General features: G+C 45.5%; 1 protein-coding gene across 1 annotated transcript in view; it reads left to right on the top strand.

Moving 5' to 3' along the window:
* TRPC7 (transient receptor potential cation channel subfamily C member 7) overlaps window positions 1-19,963 on the top strand; it is a 151,263-nt gene that overhangs the window by 120,900 nt on the left and 10,400 nt on the right. The window contains exons 10-12 of the mRNA XM_028849743.2: window positions 11,274-11,469; window positions 16,901-17,122; window positions 17,803-17,883. Of these exons, the coding sequence (XP_028705576.2) occupies window positions 11,274-11,469; window positions 16,901-17,122; window positions 17,803-17,883 (499 nt within the window). The remainder of the gene's footprint in view (window positions 1-11,273; window positions 11,470-16,900; window positions 17,123-17,802; window positions 17,884-19,963) is intronic.

Below are 19,963 nucleotides of genomic sequence, written 5' to 3'. Positions count from 1 at the left end.
TCTGATCCAACCTCATCATTGCGCCAATAGGGAGATGGAAGTCACCCTCAGCTCTGTGTACTTCAAAAACAAGGAGCTTGTTAAGTGAGTATCTTATTAGTAGGATTTCAGGCTCTATGCAGGCATTTTTTTTTTTTAAGCACAAGCTACTGAAGAGGTAGCCAGATCCAGTGGGAGCAAGCCCCAGAGTGCGATCCTGTGAGTAGTTCCCAATTTTTCAGCCTCCTTTCGCTTCAGAACCAAGAATTTTCTGAAAGGTCTGGGTTGTTTTTCATAGCCACTTCTGTGTCCAGTGCTAGCCTGAGGGGAGGAGCATGGGTCACTGGTTGGTGAGCTGGGGCCTGTCTGGGCATGACAGATAGTACACCTGCTGGCAACTCATTATCTCCAAGCCACTTCTATTAGAAACTGCAAATGACCACAGGCGAGGAAGAAAAAGTGTTCAGACAAGGTTTATGCTCTCAGAGTACAAAATCGAAGTATCCCAAGACATGGGTAAGGAAGTGGAGAGAAAAATCGCCTGAGAACACACTTCCTTTGATAAAGTCTTTAAGAAAAGTTCTCAGTTCAGACTGTTAGGAATTTTGTGATTGGGGACATATTTTTAACCTTATCATAGAAGTCAGTAGACAAATAGGATTTGCCTTTTGGAGGTTTGTTTTATAGCCAACTTTGCTGAAATGCACGTATTCCATAAAGTGAAGACCTTCTGCTTATGTTGTATGGAACTCTTGGGGTCCCAGCACTCTGGTTACAGGGTTACAAAAAAAGAAATAAAAGGTCCATGGTTCATATATGAAATACAGCTGAATGACAATGCATAGAAAAAGGGTACCTAGGCTGGGCGCGGTGGCTCACACCTATAATCCCAGGACTTTGGGAGGCCAAGGCAGGTGGATCACTTGAGGTCAGGAGTTTGAGACCAGCCTGGCTAACATGGCAAAACCGCATCTCTACTAAAAGTACAAAACTTAGCCGGGCGTAGTGGTTCGCGCCTGTTTTCTCAGCTTTCCTCAACCTTTCCAAGTGGAAGGTTGAGGCAGGAGAATCAGAATCGCTTGAACGTGGGAGGCTTAGGTTGCAGCGAGCTGAGATTGTGCCAGTGCACTGCAGCCTGGGTGACAGAGAGAGACTATGTCTCAAAAAAAAAAAAAAAAAGGAAGGGAGGGAGGGAGGAAGGAGGGAAGGAAGGAGGGAAGGAAGGAGGGAAGGAAGGAGGGAAGGAAGGACGGAAGGAGGGAATAAAGAGAAAGAAAGAAAGAGAGAGAAAGAGAGCCTTTCTTGTACCGTAGCTGGTGACTGTGATGGGAGAGCTACACAGAGAATAGGAGGGGCCAGAGGCAATGAGGTGGTCCAGAGTAGGAAGTGAAGGATGCTCTAACACAACCCATGGTGGGCCCCTGTCTCCCCTTTGGGTGAACTTGGCCTTCCAGACTTAATCCTGATTGGAGACTAAATGTGGGTTCTGTTTCTCAAAAGATCATCTCAACTCATCTTTTCTATAGGCTGTTGTGAAGTTAGCTTCATAGCATAGCTGGGTTGAGAGTTTTCTAATCAAAATAATACCTCTATTAAGGTTGTTCTGTCTCCCCAGGAGTCATTTTAATGGAAGTAGCTTCAGCAATGCTAGGCAAAATTAGAAACTTCTATTTTCCGTGACACTTATGGGAAATTTCCATACTTTATAAGGGAGGGATTCAGGAGGCACTGATTCAGCCCCACCCAGCTTGTCCTTGCCATGCAGAAGCCAGATTCCCCTTCCAGCCATGGGAACTGCAGTTGAGGGAGAGGATCCTTAAGACTCTGCCCACACACCCCCACCTGCCACGGACTGTCCCAGCCTCGAGGCTGAGCTTCACATACTCGGCTTAGAACTGAAATTGAGGCTTCAGATGATCCTTTTGAGCCAGTAAAGAACAGGAATAATAATAATACAAAATATCAAATTGTTGACCAACTCATGACAAATATGCACCTGCTTTCTCATTTAATCTACAGTGGAATAACACAAATACTACTACAGGAAACTGAGGCTCAGAGAGGTACCAGACTTGCCGAAGATCATAGAGCCAGTAAGAGAATCTGAATCCAAATTCGCATGACTCCAAGCCCATCCTCCACCTTTGGCCTAAAATTTCTATCACTCACACTAGGGCCTACACTTTGAGATGGATGCTAAGACTCTAAAAGTTGAGTTGCTCTCCTATGGTAGTAAATTCTGAAGAAGAGCGTTCTAACTCAGATTTTGATTACCATTGAGAACCTGCTGATTCTACATATCTCAGCTCTAATATGCAGACTGTGATTCTCCCCTGGAAAAAACAGGTTTCTATTCCAAAGTGAGCTCCCTCATTTGACAAACATGTATGGAGCAACTACTCCATGCCAAGTGGTATTTGTCCCTGAGGCCATAGAGATTAATAAGACAATTCTGTCCCTAGGAAACTCATGGATGAGTGGGGATTCTGCAGGGGGCAGAAAGCAACAGCTGTGATCCCATCTGATCATCATCAAAGGGTACTTGAGTAGCACAGGGAGGAGGAAGTACTCAGCCCTGCCTGGCAGTCAGAGAAGGCTTCCTGGAAGGTGTGGCTCTAAACAGAGAGTTTGGGAGGATGACTGGAAGGGCACTCTGGCCTGTGCAAGGCATTTTTGGAGAGCTTCATGTAGGAAGGCATTTGGGTAGACAGCAGAAGATTAAATCAGAGCATCAGGTAGGAGCTAGATTGTGAAGCACTTCGTAAGTCCTGATAGAGTGTTAGAGTCTCCGCTAAGTCCTTTGTAAAAGAAGGAAGATGTAATTGGGTCTGCTTTCGGGAAAAGTGCTGTGGCAACTGCATGAAGGGTAGGTTGGAAGGGGTGAGAATGGAGGCCTAAGCTGGGTGCTGGGATTCTACTGTGAGCAAAAGCAGATGTGGCCCCTCCCCTCATGAAACTTGCAGACTGGTTGAGAAGATAGATATTAATCAAATAATCACAGGAATGAGGGCATGTTGACACATCGAGAAAATGTTCTGAAAGACAGGAACGTGAAAGAAAGGCAGCCACAAAAGGAGCTGAGCTAGATCCCCTGGGAGGCTCTGGCAGGAGCCCCGTGAGAGAGGGTGCACTGCTGCATGCAGGGAGTAGTGGGATGGAGAAGCGGGGCAAGGGGTAGAGTGGCAGGCTCTGGCTTCAAAGGGGATCCTGCTGAGGCTTCCCAGGCTGAAGTATGTTGTAAAACTCATCAGAACCAACGACATATTGAGAGAAATCTAGGGAGGGGTCACCCTGAGGCACCCTAGGAGCTTGGTCTACTGCCAGTTTCCCTGTGCAGAGTGTGCTGAACGTGTTTGCAGATGGGGAACAAGGAATGGCATCAGCCTAATGGGCTTTGTGAAGGACCCGTTTTTCCCAGGATCCTGGGTCAGTGTTGAAATATGGGCATCTCTGATCCAGAAGCTCCACAGGCTGTTTCACCATCAGACTTTATTACATTGTGAAAGTTACAATCTCCACCTTTCATGTTATAAATTCAAGTCAGGACCGGCTGGGCACGGTGGCCCACGCCTGTAACCCCAACACTTTGGGAGGCCAAGGTGGGTGGATGGCTTGAGCCCAGGAATTCGAGACCAGCCTGGACAACAGATTGAGATCCCATCTCAAAATTTAATTAATTAATTAATGCAAGTTAGGCATAGGGTGTTTGGGGGGATGAGAGAGCTTACTGAACCCACTTTCAGATGGAGAAACCACCACAGAAAAGTTCTAAGACTTGACGGAGAAGGCAGCTGAGGTCAGTGTGGGGCCCAGTTCAGGCTCAGAGAGGCTGGGGACCTGGAAATGACCTTTATGTGTCAAAAAAAGATCGTTTGGGTCTAATATAAGGTCTTTTTCTTTGTATAACTCTCCAACAAGTGATTAAAATGTAGATCTTTTCCTGGACTACTTTAGAAGAGTTGTTACAACAGACATTCTATCATAAAATGTTTATGGATACATTTCTTCTCATGTTTATTTGTGACATAGATTCTAAAAGCCTGGGACCTGTGAGCCCCTGGAACAGTCTGAGGGCCACCAAGTTTTGAGGAAAAAGACCTGATGACACACAGAAAATGTGCTCCTGGGGATGCTGGCTTCATGGCACCCTCTCAGGCACTGCCCCGGGGCCCTCCATCTGCTTCTCAAGCTGATGGTTACTGTCTGACAGGGGAGAGGGTCCTACCTTTTTATGCGCTAAAATTCAGTTCTAGGATGATAATATGGTTTAAACTGCCATTCCTCAAAGTGACAGTGGCAGGAAACTGCAGTGTCCAGGGTTAGCTCGAGATGTTACCAGCAGGGGCAGGTCTGAGGCAAGGTGGGTAAGGCCAAGTGCCAGATCACCTTCTGCCTCGGTTGCCCAGCATTCCATTGTCCATTGACAAAAATGTTCACTGACCCGCCCCCACTTCCCCCAACTACAAGCTGGACACTATTCTGAGTACTGAGGACAGAGTGGCGAAGGTCAGCAGGGCCTCTCAGCATGGAGCTCACATTTCAGAGAAGAAAGAGGCAAAAAGATAAACAAATAGGCAAGTAAGATAGTAATAGATTAAGTGCCGGGAGCCAGAGAAGTAAGACACTGTACAGAAGAGTCATGAGGGAGGGCCTCCTTCAGACAGGTCGTCAAAGAAGGTCTCGTGGAGCGCATGCTGACTGAGCCTGAAGCCTCAATGAGAAAATGAGGAGGAGCAGCCAGGCACAGAGAGAGGGGAAGACATTCCAAGAAAGAGCTCAGCCAGTGCACCCAGGCAGAGTGCAGTGACTGCAGGGAGAGCCAGCCTCGGGCTCCAGGAGGCGGGAGGAACCTGACTACACAGGGCCTCGAGGGCCTGCGCTGGGTGATGATGGGCTTTGTCAGCCACAGGGAAAGCCACGAACGGAGAGGGGCAAGATCTGATTTCTGTTTTTCAAGGACTTTTCTGAGAATTAATCACCGGACTCCATAGTATTTCAGCCAGATATTGGAGCCTATGGCAGTTGATGCAGATTGTGTAAAAAACGAATACTAGGAATAAAATTAGTAACATTAATTGAGCAATTAGTATGTGCCAGGCAGTAATTTATGCATTTCACAAGCATTCCATTAACTCATTCAATTCCTCACAACAATTCTATGAAGTGGAGATTACTGTTTTCCCATTTTACAGCCAGGAACGAAGCAGTGCAGAAAGACTAGGCTATTTGGCCAAAAGCATATACTCAAACCAGGTTTGCCTGGAGTCAGAACTTGCACCTCGATTGTTTCATCATCACCTGGACTCAACACTAGGATCAGGGAACAGGAAGTCAAAATGTGCATTAGGGATTCATTCATTCGTTCATTCAGCAGACTTTGAATTTGTTGAATGCCTCCTGTGTGCCAGGCTCTGATGAGGTTTGCAGTTTCGAAGATGAAAAAAACACAGCTTCTTCCCTCAAAGAGTTCCCAGGCTGTACGGGATACAGTGAAACCCCTCAGTATAAATAAATCTAGGCCCCACAGGCTTTACATATCCCAGTTCTTTGGCATCAGTTCTGTGGCCCCAGACTCTTCTACTTCTAGACTGTCTAAATCAAACTCCTTATTTAGGACCTAAGGTGGAACTCAGAGGTTATTTGGAGGACAGAACTTTGCAGGGCCAAGGAGGGGATGAGTTCAGATTTTCTCAGGCATTTAACCATCCTTAAACCTGGTCCAACTGCTTTAGTCTCTGGGTCTGGGTATTAGAGAAACACAGCCTCTGAGAAGATCTTTATCCATTCCAAACACCTTCCTCCATCAGCCCAGCTTGGATGACAGGTGAGCATTATTCTCCTTCAGCAGAACTCTAGCAGAGTGCCAGCTATTGTCTGCTGAGCTTGGGAAACAGCCTTTTTCAATTAAAGGCTGATCCTCCTGCTTAATTTTAGCCTGCTATGTGCTGATTTGAGTAGGTAACTGAACTGAAGTATTCAGTGGTAGGGGCTAGGAGTCCTGGCACTGAGGAGAGAGATATGGCAGTCTGAAGAAGCAGCAATTTTCCTGTCACCCCAAACCCTCTCCTTGTTGATCAGTTTGTTCTCTGAGGCCTGTATACAACTGCCTCTTCAGGCAACCTGTTATTAAAGTCCTGCTATCCAGGCGAGACAGACCTGGTGGAGAACTGCTTACCTCATCCCTGCTTTCTGCATGACAAATCAGCCCCAACCTTCCCACACACCCACATTCTCCCCCAGAGAAGGGTGAATCGTGGCCTATTCAACATCACTCACAGGCACTTTTCCTCTTTTACTTCATTAGGAGTGCTTCTTATGCTGGGGTGGCCTATTGACTAACTTCAGTCCCTTCCACTGCAGGCCCAGAGTCAAATATAAAAAGACAGCATGGCTGGAATAATCAGAAAGAGTATTTGCATGAAATCAAAGGTCTGTGATGATCTTTGAAGATTAGAAGAAAAATGAGGCTTGTTCAGAAAACAAGCAGCTGAATTATTGACTCCATTCAGCCCTGTGTGGAAGCACCTGAGGGGCTGAGGGGCTGTATGTATGCTGGGAAGGGCAGAGGCAAACCGAGCCTCCCTGCTTACAGTCTCATAGCCTTCTTTTATCTTACTGGGCTTACTTTTAGACTGGGACCTCCAAAAGGACAGAAACACATTTGATCTGGGCACCTGTGAATCCTCATCACCTGGTATGGTGCCTGGCACATAGTCAATTCAATAAATACATGAATCAAAATAATAGCTGCTATTTATTGGACTTCATATTTCGCATAGGTTGCCCATTTAATCTTCATATCAACTGAACAATAGAAGCATCATGATGCCAATTTCCTAGTTGGGTAAACTGAGACTCAAACAGGCTTTGTCCCATGCCCAAGCTCATACAGCCACTATAAGGCATTGCTGAGATTTGAACCCAGGCATGCACCCTGGATCTTCTCACTCCTCCAGCTCCGTGTCATCTCCTGTGATTGACACAGTTGAAGGAATCTGTGGCAAACTCTATAGCTAGCTAGGGTGGATGGAAAGAGGATGTAGAGCCAGTAGTTGCCATTGCTATCAGTAAAGAACCTCAAATCTAGTCTTAAGACCAGCTAGTTCACAGTGGGGCTTTCTGTGAGACAACTAGCTTTATGGCAAATAGAAACCAGCCTAATTCCAAGATATTTTCTTCCTGAAAGCCAGCCCCATTTCTCCCAAATGACTGGCTTTCTACCCCATCCCCTGGGTTCCAGAGCTCATGAAAATTGTGGATGATGATTAATATATAACTCAGAGAGCCTCATAACCTCATAGGGCATTAGGGCCAGCTCCAATACCTGAGCCCGTAGGATAAGTGATTTACTATTGACTCATTCCAATGCCAGCCTTCTCTCTGAGAATATATTACTATGTGTGCCCAAGGTCAAAGCAACACAAGTCTTTTCCCACTCAGGGTGGTGAGGTCAAGTTTCATTCATTTCCTACCACATGTTAAGTTGGAAGATAACACAACATGGCATCTTAAGTTCATTGTAGAGCTCTAATCACCATAAAAAGCATCAAGTTTTCACTGAAGATTTTTTCCTTTTTTTCCTACCAGGATGTCTGTCATTTTCATATTGATTTATCAGCTCTTTGTGTAAGGATATCATCCATTGTTTGTCTTACGTTTGCAAATACCAATTCTTTTCTCAGTCTTTTGCCTTATGTTTTTACTTATTATGTTTTTCATATGTACAAGTAAAGTTTTGTGTGGTCAAATCTCTCAAACTTTGTAGTTTCTGAAACTTCCCCCAGCCCAAAATTATGTAATAAAATCTCACCAATACTTTATTCTAGTGTTTTTACCATGTAATTTTTTTTTTTACATTTAACTCTTCCATTCCATTCAGAAGTTATTTAGTTATATGGTTTGAACTATGGATAAAAGATTGTATTGCTTACAGTTTAGCCCAGATAATTGGACATAACTCAGCCCATAAGGTGCCCTCTAACAACAACAATTAGAAAAAAAAAAACAGCAACATAATTAATCCATTCAGTTAGTTCACTTGTCTTCATGACAAGAACATATATGTACAAATGAAAGACCCTAGAGCCTCAAATGGTGAATCTAGCCATACTGGGTGAGTCAAGCCAATAGGCCCACCTGTCTTTAAAAGAAGATTTTATTACCTCATTAATTTTGCTCCATGAAAAGAGAAAGCAAGGGCCATAGATGTTCTCCCTTAACGGCTTAGAAGAGATCATTAGAAATGCATAGTTTAGGGTCAGACACGGTGGCTCACGCCTGTAATCCCAGCACCTTGGGAGGCTGAGGCGGGCAGATCACGAGGTCAGGAGTTCAAGAACAGCCTGGTCAACATGGTGAAACCCCGTATCTACTAAAAATACAAAAATTAGCTGGGCATGGTGGCGCGCACCTGTAATCCCAGCTACTCTGAAGGTTGAGGCAGGAGAATCGCTTAAACCCAGGAGGTGGAGCTCGCAGTGAGCTGAGATTGCACCACTGCACTCCAGTCTGGGTGACAAGAGTGAAACTCTGTCTCAGAAAAAAGAAAAGAAAAGAAATGCATAGTTTGTCTAAGACCCTGTCCTGCCCAGACAGATGCAGCTGGTTGTTGCTCTGGAGGCGTGGCTCCCACTCTGGCAGTCCCAGTGAGTTTGGGTGTCTTGTAGAGCCTCCTGGAGAAATGGCCAAATCCAAGTCCAGGAGTTACTCCTTCAACTTCAGAATAGAAATAAAACAGATGTGCGGTACTGAAGATTGTCTGGAAGACAGACAACAAATTGAACAGATCAGCATTCCAGGCCAGGTTAATTGTCCTGAGCTGTGGGGGTCAGGTAAAGGAGGGACAAAGGCAAAGCCTCGAGATTTGTAAATATTACCTTGCTGGAACACATACTGCTTAATAAGCCAGGCCTGTTTATTCAGATTATTGACACAATACCTAAGACAAGGCACCAAGGATAAATCAGGGCTCAGTGGCAAAATTTATGGCAAGATGCAAATGAGAAAAAAATGGAAGCTGAATGTAGGCCCACTTTCCCTAGTAGAAATTCAGAGGGTTTTCCCTGGATGTGTTCTGTAATTACTCACTTCATTTGTGTCAGCCAAAGGTTTCTGGGTTGTTCCAAGGTAAGAAAGGGAAGATGAATTTGGGTAAAACCTCTCTCTATGGCAAGTATGATCCATTCCTTGGTTGGTCCATGGCAAGTGTGTAATCCAAGATCAGCCCTTATCTGCCCAGCCTCCCCCTCAGACACTGTGTTCTCCAGTTTTCACCTGATCCTGCCAGGAAGGGAGCAACTCTAAGAGAGATCACGACCTACTGTCACCTTCCAGTTTGGAATTTAGGGTTCATCTGTTGGTTTTGGAATCTGTCTGTCACTGTTCCCTTCCACGAGTGTGATAACTGAAAGATTGCTTCATAATGGGACACAGTACTGCAGTGAATCACAACACAGGGTGGATGACATCTTTTCCACACAAAATGCTGCATCTCACATGAGAAAAACAGTTCTCCTCCTTTCCAGAATAGCACCAGGAGCTGGAGCTCTGCTATAAGGGCTTAATACCCTGTTGTTGCTTCTAAACCCCCAACTAAATTATTTCTCACTAATGCTAAAATGAATTCAATGTTTCAAACTCACAGTTTTAAAAGAAACCAAAAACAAACACTGACAATACAATCCCACTTCAAATATCAGTTTTTCAGACTCTGAAGGGTGTGCATAGGGAATGAGCCAAACAACTGGGTAGACACACACACATGCACACACACACACATACACACCCCACACACAATCACACTCAGGAGAGCTGTAAATTCATGCGAGTCAAGAGTTGGATTTTTAGCCCAAGTGACGAGTACCAGTATTTTTGTACATCTTGTCAAATAAATACCAATCCTTGAGAAATGCTGATATTTTTAAAGATCTAGCTAATCCTGGCCATTTGTGGGTGAGCGTTGAAAACCTGAAATGTTAAAGAGGAAAAAAAAAAGTGCTTTCTCATAGTGGTACCAAAAATCTGGATGAAAACTAAAAGAACTACGCTTAACCATTCAGAAGTTACCAGATACACTTGCATGGTCTAAACCTCCCAACCAAAATCCAGCTTTCTTATTCAATCCCAGGTCATCAACCTGATGCAGGGTCATGGCCATAGAGTATGGACTATGAAATGCACTTGGGTCTTATTCATAATACTGCTGTATTTCAGTTACTTCGTAGTCTCAAAAGGGCCAAAGAGCAGTGTCCTTAAAGCCGAGTCTAACCTGAACTGCCCTCAAGACACGTGCAGCATCTAACCTAAGTGAGCCGTAAGGTGAGGTTTGGGCAGTCACCTGGTGATTTTGAACCATGTGGGCACACCAGAATCTCCACTCTCATTCTTGATAATTCAGCCCCAGTTTAGAAAACTTAATACATGTGGGTAGCCTCAGCTCTGTGTCATGGAGGTCATATGAGAGCCCACCCAGAGCTGCTCATGAGGCTTAAGTTAGCTGCTCTGTGTTGAGTGCCTAGAAGTGTCAAACTCCAGGGACGCCATCCTGCTGTGTGGACACTGCCCACTTTCCAGGTATCTGCCATCACTCCCCTTCACGTGGGCTGTGGAGTCTGAGAAGAAATGGTTAGGGCTTAATGGAAGGAAGAGTGTACTTTCTGGAGCTCATAATGCACAAGAACAAACATTTACCCAGGTGTTTAATTTTAAATGTTTAAGTTAATTACAGTAAGAGAAAAGTGATACCACAACCAGGAGTCCTGATAAATGGATTGAATAAAAAATAGCCTGCCATTTTTAATATTCTTTCAAAGTCTTCTTAGAAATATGAATGTCACATTATCTCAGAATGCAGGCGCCACCAACCAGCCCAGCCCCACTCCAGGATAACTGAGCACTCCAAGGTAAAGCCTGACCAATGGCAACTTTCATTTTAAAAGTTCAAGCTGGCCAGATGCAGTGGCTTACATCTGTCATCCCAGCACTTTGGGAGGCTAAGGTGGGATGATACCTTGAGCCCAGGAGTTTAAGACCAGCCTGGGCAACATAGTGGGATCCCATCTCTACAAAAAATAAAACAATTATCCAGGTGTGGTGGTGCACAGCTGTAGTCTCAGCTACACAGGAGGCTGAGGCAGGAGGATGCTTGAGTCCAGGAGGTCAGGGCTGGATTGAGCCATGATTGAGTCACTGCACTCCAGCCTGGGTGACAGAGTGAGACCCTGTCTCAAAATAAATGAATAAATAAAATTTAAGCTGATGCAAACTACATGAAAGGACTGTCTGTTTCTTTGCAGGGTTGAAGAAAGTTTTAAAACTTTATTTTGGTCCATATTCGGCTTATCTGAAGTAATCTCAGTGGTGCTGAAATACGACCACAAATTCATCGAGAACATCGGCTACGTTCTCTACGGCGTTTATAACGTCACCATGGTGGTAGTGTTGCTCAACATGCTAATAGCCATGATCAACAACTCCTATCAGGAAATTGAGGTAAGGCCAGGTCACCGAAAATGCTCGCTGTCCCTCATCTATTTACATTGCTGTTTTCAGCAATGAGGGGAATGATGTTAGAAGGCCATGGTTGTTAAATGTGTAGCCAGAACACCAAATAACAGGCATTCTTCCTGGATTGCTTCTAGAAATACTTCTGGTCAGTCTGCCCCATGGCCTTGCTGCTACCACCATGAGGCCCAGCGAGAGTAGAAAGAACTGGAGTCATGAGTCTTCTCTCTTTTAAACTTGTCTTCTCAGGACATCGTGCAGATGACAATGGCAATCAATCAGAATGACTGTCTTTTAGCCCCCCCAGCCCCTTTTGCCTCTCACATGTTATTTATTAAGTACCTACTGTAAGCCAAATCTGCACTAGGCACTGGTGATACCAAGATGACTAAGACACAGTTCCTGCCTAGAGAAACTCATAGTCCAGTGAGGAGATCATACAGGGTGATCAACAAATTCCAATGCCCTGGGGCCAGTGCAGTCAGGTTGTAGGGGGTGGTGTGGGGACAGAGACAGAGAGTGACTGTGGGGGAAGCTTCCAGAGGTGATGCTGGAAGGCCATTTAAAATGAGAACAATTTTGCCTGACAGAAAACGGGGTTGAGAGAATGTATCAGGAGGCAATTTATGAAAATCTAAAAGGCATGAGCCATAAGCTATTGATTGCAGCTTTGTTTAGAATAGCAAGAAATTAAAAACAAACTAAATGAGCATTAATAGGAATCTAATTAAATAGACTATGATGCATCTGAAAAATGGGATGCTGTGCAATTCTATTTTAAGAAGGATAAATATGTTCTCTAGATGCTGATGGGGAAAGACTTTCAAGTTACAGTGGTAGGAGATAAAAATCAAGTTCCAGAACAATGAATATAGTGGGCTTTCTCTTGTGTAAGAGAGAAAGAAAAGGGAATGTGATTCATTTGTGATTGTATAAGCATATGGAAAGAACAAACCTCTGAAAGGTCCACAAGAAGGACACCACGGCGTGCCTGTTGAGAGGTGGGAGTGGGAGGCATGGTGGGTGGAATTCCTTCTCTTTATACTTTTTGTCCTTTATAAATCATGTTGTTGTTTTACCTACTATAAGATTAAATAAATGAGCTAAAGTTAAAACAAAATAAAAAGCACTGACCTATTGACACAACAATTCCAATTCTGGGAATAGATCCAATATGATTTTACACAGATGTTCGTTAAAGGAAAAACCTGGAAATAGTCCATTGATAGGAGAATGTTTAAATAAACTGTGATGTAGTCACACTTTAGAATAAGGTGTAGGATACTGTACATCGACCATGAGAAAGACCGTTTTGTACTGACATGGGAAAATCCCTAATACATTATTAAGTGAAAAAATGCAAGTTGTAGAAAAATACATATAAGGGAATCTAATCTGCATAACACTACAAATGTAAACATATAGAAAGGAACTCCAAGGAGGCGACAGTGCTCTTGACCAGGCCTCCTCTGGGGGAGGGAATGAAAGGAGAGAGGAGATCTGAAATGGGACTTTCACATTTCCTGGGGCACCTCTGTCCTTAAAGTATAAGAAACAATGTTTATGTACTTCTTATACAGAAAAAAGTAAAGATCCCTGTGTATTAACTTGCTAGGGCTTTCCTAAAACATACCACAGACTGTGTGGCTTAAACATTAGGAGTTTCTTCCCTCACAGTTCTAGAGGTCACAAGTCCAAGATCAACATCAGCAGGGTTGGCTCCTTCTGAGCCTCTCTGCTCAGCTTGCAGATGTCCACCTTCTTGCCGTGTCCTCACACACCCTTGCCACCAGTCCAAAAAGAGGGCCCCACCCTCGTCACCTCATTTAACCTCAGTCACCCTTTAAAGGCTCCATCTCCAAATATAGTCACCTTCTAACTTAATGGGGGTTAGGGCTTCTACATAGGAATTTTAGGGGGCACAATTTAGTCTATGTTACCCTCCCCGAAAAAGAGTACTCTATACAGTAGGGAGCACATGAACCAAGGCAGGGAGGGATGAAGCAGTGTGGTATGCTCAGCGCTGCAAGAGCGTAGATTGAGCGAGGAAAAAAGGCAAGAGGTGAGAGGAAGAGGTGAGCCTGGCCATGAAGCCTCAGCTGTTGCCCTCCAGAAAAATACAGCACATCATGGATGGACAAACAACACATATATTTTTAAACCATTTTACATACTTAGTCACCAGTGTGGATAATGAGCTCTTGTCCACTAGTCCTTCCTGCCCTTCTGGGCCTCAGTTTCCCCCGGTGTAAGAGAAAACCAGATGGTGCCTGGAAAAACTGCAGGTCTCTGCGCCACTCTCCCCGGCAGTCTGCCATATCCTAACAGGCATGTAATGCTTTGGCTGAAATGACAGTAGCATGGGAAACCTCGCGGTTGGCTGTGAGGGATGCCCACTAGCTGAGGGCAGGAGCAGGCAAGCCCACGGCATGTGATGCCAAGTTATCCCACCACGGACAGGGGCCCCGACATGCAGAGAGTGTATTACAGCCCCACAACTCCCCTTTGGGCTCTGGACTTCTGGGGCAGGTGAGGGCACATGTTCTCACCTCTCTTACTGGACCATGGAAGGTACCACTGGAAAATGCCAGGCGTTCATGATCACATGTAGTTTTCATGATGCAAATATTTGTAAACCCTTCCATGAGAACACTAATTTATTGGCTCAGTAGATCTTAAGCCCCTGCTGTCCAAATCCACAACGCCTGCCCCTCCATTCAACTCCCCCCACCCCAGCCCCCTGCCTCTGCAGGCAGCACAGCCTTCTCCAGCAGAGAGCTCTGCCCTGCTCCATTCTGCTCAACCCGCCTCCCCAGCCGCTGCCACTGCATGGCACCCTGCCTGCCTGTGTCTTCACCCCTCTCTTGCTACCTAATCCTTCCTGTCAGCATTTAAATAAGTCTCTTGATCTTAAAAAAAAAAAAAAAGAAAAAAGAACTATGAAAAATCCTCCCTCTATCTTACTTTCCAGCTCCCAACCTCTTTCTCCCTTGTTCCTTACTGCCAGCATCCTCAAGTTATTTACACTTCTCACTGCCTCTTCCACGAGTTAATTCTTACAAATTCTCTACTCCCCACCCCACCCACCCTTGACCTTGTTGAGGACTGCTCACTCCTCGGATCTGAACCCAAACACCAGCCAGTTTTCCCTGACCCCCAGACTGGGTCAGTGGTCTCAGTACCTAGACCCTCCTCCAGCTCTGGGTACAACAATAGGTAAAAGACTAACTAACTAGCTGTTGAACAGCTGCTTATAACCCTGTACTCTTGTGGGCCTCTCCTGGGCCCTTGCTGGGCTCACATCATTGGCCAGACTGTGTGTTCCACCACCGCATGGATTGTCATGCCCAGGGCCTCCCTAGCACATACCAGGTGCATAGCAGGTGCTTCATCAATGCTAAGGGACTGAAGGTTGACTGCTAGGCCTATGCTAGGCTATGGAGATGAAAATCACATTTGTTGAGGGCTTACTAAGTGTCTGGCACTGTTCAATGTCATCTACGCATTAACTCCTTTAATCCTCTCAGCCTATTCGATAGGTATTGCTATGCTTATGTTACAGATGAGGAAACTAAGGCCCAGAGTGATCAGTCACCTGCCATGGTTGCATAGATAGTAAGGAGCAGAGCCAGGATTTAAACCCACACAGGCCACAGAACCCATGCACTTTGCACTATACCACACTTCCTCTCAGGATGGGTGTCCCTGTTACAACTGTCCTGTACAGCGAGACCAGGAGTGAGCCCTGCCCTCACAAAGCTTCCAACCTAAAAGATCCTTGTAGGATGTCCCCAAGTGAACCAGGCCCAGTGTCGATCCTCAACAAAAGCAAAGTGGTCAAACCTGCTGGTTATAACCCTGTACTCTTGTGGTATATCCCAGCAGCCTCTCCTGGGCCCTTGCTGGGTTCACAGCCCCTCAGAGTGTAGTCACTGTCTGTGGAAAGAGGAACCCACTGCCCAGGGAGCACATACGCACTACTGATCTCAGGGCTATGTGAGGGAAGCAGTTTTATCTCCATAAGCTCAAGACACTCAGCTAAAGTTACACAGCTAATAAGGGATTTTGAGCCCAGGTCCATCTGTTTACAAACCCCACACCTCTTTTCTGGTCTCAAACTGCCCTCCTAGGACAGAGGTTCGAGGAACCTGTCTAGACAAAATACACCTGCTCCTCTCGGGGACCCACTCAGCATTCTGGCATTGACACAAGGTCTGAAGGAACAGAACCTGGGTTTAAGTCTAACCCCACTGCCCCAGAAGAGAACACAGCTGGATCCCCTCCTACAAACTACACTCAGGCTTTGCTCCCCTTGAATTACATATGTAAGATCTATAAACATCCTCCCTGGCAGCACTCTGACCAATAAGAAATATACTGTGCTGTCCAATGTGGTAGCCACTAACCACATATGCCTATCAAGCACTTAAAATGTGGCTGGTCCAGCCGGGCGCGGTGGCTCACGCCTGTAATCCCAGCACTTTGGGAGGCCGAGGCAGCCAGATCACGAGGTCAGGAGATCGAGACCATCCTGGCTAACACAGTGAAACCCCATCCGTAATAAAAACACAAAAAATTAGCAGGGCATGGTGGCGGGTGCCTTTAGTCCCAGCTATTTAGGAGACTGAGGCAGGAGATGGCGTGAATCCAGGAGGCGGAGCTGGCAGTGAGCCGAGGTCGCGCCACTGCACTCTAGCCTGAGCGACAGAATGAGACTCCATCTCAAAAAAAAAAAAAAAAGTGGCTGGTCCAAATAGATGTGCTGTAAGGATAAAATTCACACTGGAGTTTGAAGACTTAGTATGAAAACAGTAAGGTAAGCTATCTTAATATTGTTTTATAATGCTTACATGTTGAAATGATATTTTTGATCTACTGCATTAAATATAATATATTACTAAAATTAATTTCACCTGTTCGATTTTACTTTTTAGAATGGAGCTAGTAGAAAATTGAAACTTACCTATGTGGCTCATCTTTTTGGCTCACAATATATTTCTAGTGAGCAGCACTTCTTTAGAGGTTAACAAATACAGTAACGCCGTGGTGGCTGGTGAATCAGCTAGCAGAGCTATAAAAATTAATGACTAGCCAGATTAAGTGGCGGTGAGAAAAGTTCTTTGGCTAGCTGCATGTGGAGAATGTTGGTAAAAGTACCCAGTGTAGAACAGGGGTGGTTAGTATGAACTGGTCGAGGCTTCTCAGTCATGAGTCCGAAGGACAGAGGCGGAAAGAGTGACCATTGTGCATGGCTTTAGTGAGAGTAAACTCCCCTTCTCTGTGCCATCTGTAGACGCACCAGAGTCCTGCTTAGAAGTCTGCTCTCCGAATGTGTAGGCTGTGTCTCCGCTCCTCAGGATGGGCTCCGTTGTTAAATCGCGGCCTTCGAGGGTGTGTTGTTGTTTCCCTTGTTCCACAGGAGGATGCAGATGTGGAATGGAAATTCGCCCGAGCAAAACTCTGGCTGTCTTACTTTGATGAAGGAAGAACTCTACCTGCTCCTTTTAATCTAGTGCCAAGTCCTAAATCATTTTATTATCTCATAATGAGAATCAAGATGTGCCTCATAAAACTCTGCAAATCTAAGGCCAAAAGCTGTGAAAATGACCTTGAAATGGGCATGCTGAATTCCAAATTCAAGGTAGGTAGCCTGTGGTTTATGGGGCTGCAGAAGGCAGCAGGAGGGGGCGGGCAAGTGGAGTGTGTTTGAGTCATATGGCTGCCCTCCCCCACCCCATGCAAGGGGGGCCAGGGGCTGGGAGGGCCGGTACTCTGTAGAGTCTGCCTGGACACATCTGAAAGCTCCAATGCCAGCAGAGGCTACTGTGATACCCCCCTTTCTCCTTGCAACCCCTTGGAGAGGTGCCCTGCTGGGGACTTAGCAAGCTGCCTGGCTAAGCCGTGACCCCAGTGAAGGGAACACCTTAGTGGACTTGGAAATAGAACAGCTTTTCTCAGAAAGTGTCTGGAAAATGATCTCTGAGAAAAAGGTTTCCTTCCCACTCTCTGGCTCTCCTGGGGATTCTCAGTGTTTGTTAGTATGTTAAAACCCCTGGAGAAGAGACATCCATCTAACCTTAACTCAGTGCTTTCCAACCAAGTTGACTAAACAATATTCTGTAACCCTTATTAACATCCTACAGAGCTAAAGGTCCTAGAAACAATGTTCTAGGAAGCCAAGCAGCACCGGGTCAATCAGCTTTCAGAAGCTGCCTCACTGAGACAGCCCCGTATGTGGATACTGTTCAAGTCCTACAAGATATGTAGGGATGCATGTATGTTTTTGTGTGTGATATGTGTGGGTTTGTTTGTTTTATCCAGAAGACTCGCTACCAGGCTGGCATGAGGAATTCTGAAAACCTGACAGCAAATAACACTTTCAGCAAGCCCACCAGATACCAGGTAACCACCCCTTTCCCAAGCATCCAAGCATGGGCAGAAGTAGACTCCACTAAGACACAGATTCAGTCCCATGGCTGTGTCATCCCCCAAGAACACAGCTTCATTCCTTCCTTTATTGCACAAATATTTATTGGGTGCTTACTATATGTCAGGCACTGTGCTACTTCCTGGGGATACAGATAGAGATGTGGTTCCTTCCTCAGTGGCACCTCCAGTCTAGTGACAATGGACAATGAACAAGTCAACACAGAGATAAGTGTATGCCCTCAAACTGATGACAGTGACAAAAAGAAAACAGGAGGACTCAAAAACAGAGAAAAATAGGGAGCTTCTGCTTAGATACGGTTTTCAGAGGGGACATCTTCAAGGAGAGAACAGTCAGCCAAGACCACTCGGATGCAGGAGGCAGCCATATGTGACCTTCCGGGCAGAGGAAGAGAAGGGTGGCAGGTCCAGAGCAGCCTGGCCCTGTGGAAGCAGAGAGCGGAAGGAGGTGAGGTCAGAGGACCAGACCACTGTCAGGATGGGGGAGAAGGTAACTTTGCCCAGGAGGGGAGATAATGAAATTGTATTCGTGCTTTAAGAAACCACCTAATTGCTATAATGAGAGGAGACAGGTGGGGACAAGAGTAAAAGCAGGGATTCCAGTGAGGAGGATGTGACAGTCATTCAGGTACAAGGCATGGTTGCTTGGATTGGGGTATGATCAGGGTGATGGAGAAAAGCAGACAGACGCAATACACTTTCTGGATGTATAGCTGCTGGGCACATATGGGGAGGGTGAGGCACACCCAGCATGGCTCCCAGGTTTCTTTCTTAAGCAGTCAGGTAGATACAGGTGTCTTCAGACTTGGACTGCCAGCCTGCCAAGTCTGTTGTCAGAAAAATTAGAAAAAGAACTTTTGTGCTTCCAATCCTTGCATTGCTTTTGGAAATGAATGCCAGATCTCTGTATCCGTTTGGATCAGCCCATGCACCAGTGATAAACGATAGCTACGGATAATCAATTATAAAAGTGCAGGCCACTCCTTTCCTGCCTTCCACTTCTCGATGATCAGCAGTTTCACCTATGCTGATCGCTTCTTATCAGATGTAAATTTTAAGCTGTCCTGAGCATGCCTTTGGGTGGAGGTGATGTGCCCCTGGTGCCACCTTCCCACAGGGAGCAATTACAGACTTAGATCTTTTAGATATAGGTCTCTAATTGAATCTCTCCAACCATATTTCAGAAGCCAGCTGTGCAGTTAGGAGGATTTAATTGCACAATTAAGAAATGGCTCATCCCTCAAAGAGCTTATAGTTCTGTCAGATGACAGGCGAAAAATTAGCAATGGGCAAATCTTGTGTTTAATCGCGCACAGAATTGGGACTGACTGGTTTGATCTGCTTTGAGCTATTTTACAAAACAAAGCCTTTGGTCAGTGGAAGGATTTTTATTTCTCAGCTTTTCAGAGAGAAGTGTAGATTATCTGTGTCACAGAAAAGATAGATACCCAATGGGTTAGGGCCAAATCTCTCCTAGGTTTTGAGCAGAATCCGCTCCTGAGATACAGGAAGATCAATTCTGTGTGAATGTCCCATCCCAGAATGAATCCTTTCTGAAGGAGACCATTTCCTTTTATTTATTTATTTACGTACTTATTTACTTTATTTATTTATTTTAGACAGAGTTTCACTCTTGTTGCCCAGGCTGGAGTGCAATGGCACAATCTCGGCTTGCCACAACCTCCACCTCCCAGGTTCAAGTGATTCTCTTGCCTCAGCCTCCCGAGTAGCTGGGATTACAGGCATGCACCATCATGCCTGGATAATTTTGTATTTTTAGTAGAGATGGGGATTCACCATGTTGGTCAGGCTGGTCTCGAGCTCCCGACCTCAGGTGATCCACCTGCCTCGGCCTCCCAAAGTGCTGGGATTACAGGCGTGAGCCACCGTGCCTGGTAGGAGACCATTTTCAAAAGCAGTCTCAGAGCAGTCCCCTCTCTGTCTTCCATCCTCGCTGGTTGAGTCCATACTGCCTTGAATCTCCCCAGGAACTTCCTGCTGTGATTACAGAGATTGGTCGTCTACAGCTTCAGGC

Source organism: Macaca mulatta, chromosome 6 (assembly GCF_049350105.2).
Source record: "Macaca mulatta isolate MMU2019108-1 chromosome 6, T2T-MMU8v2.0, whole genome shotgun sequence".
In the NCBI taxonomy this organism is placed as follows: domain Eukaryota; kingdom Metazoa; phylum Chordata; class Mammalia; order Primates; family Cercopithecidae; genus Macaca; species Macaca mulatta.
The sequence above is the reverse complement of the archived record's forward strand: the minus strand, read 5'-3'. Positions and strand labels throughout refer to the sequence as shown.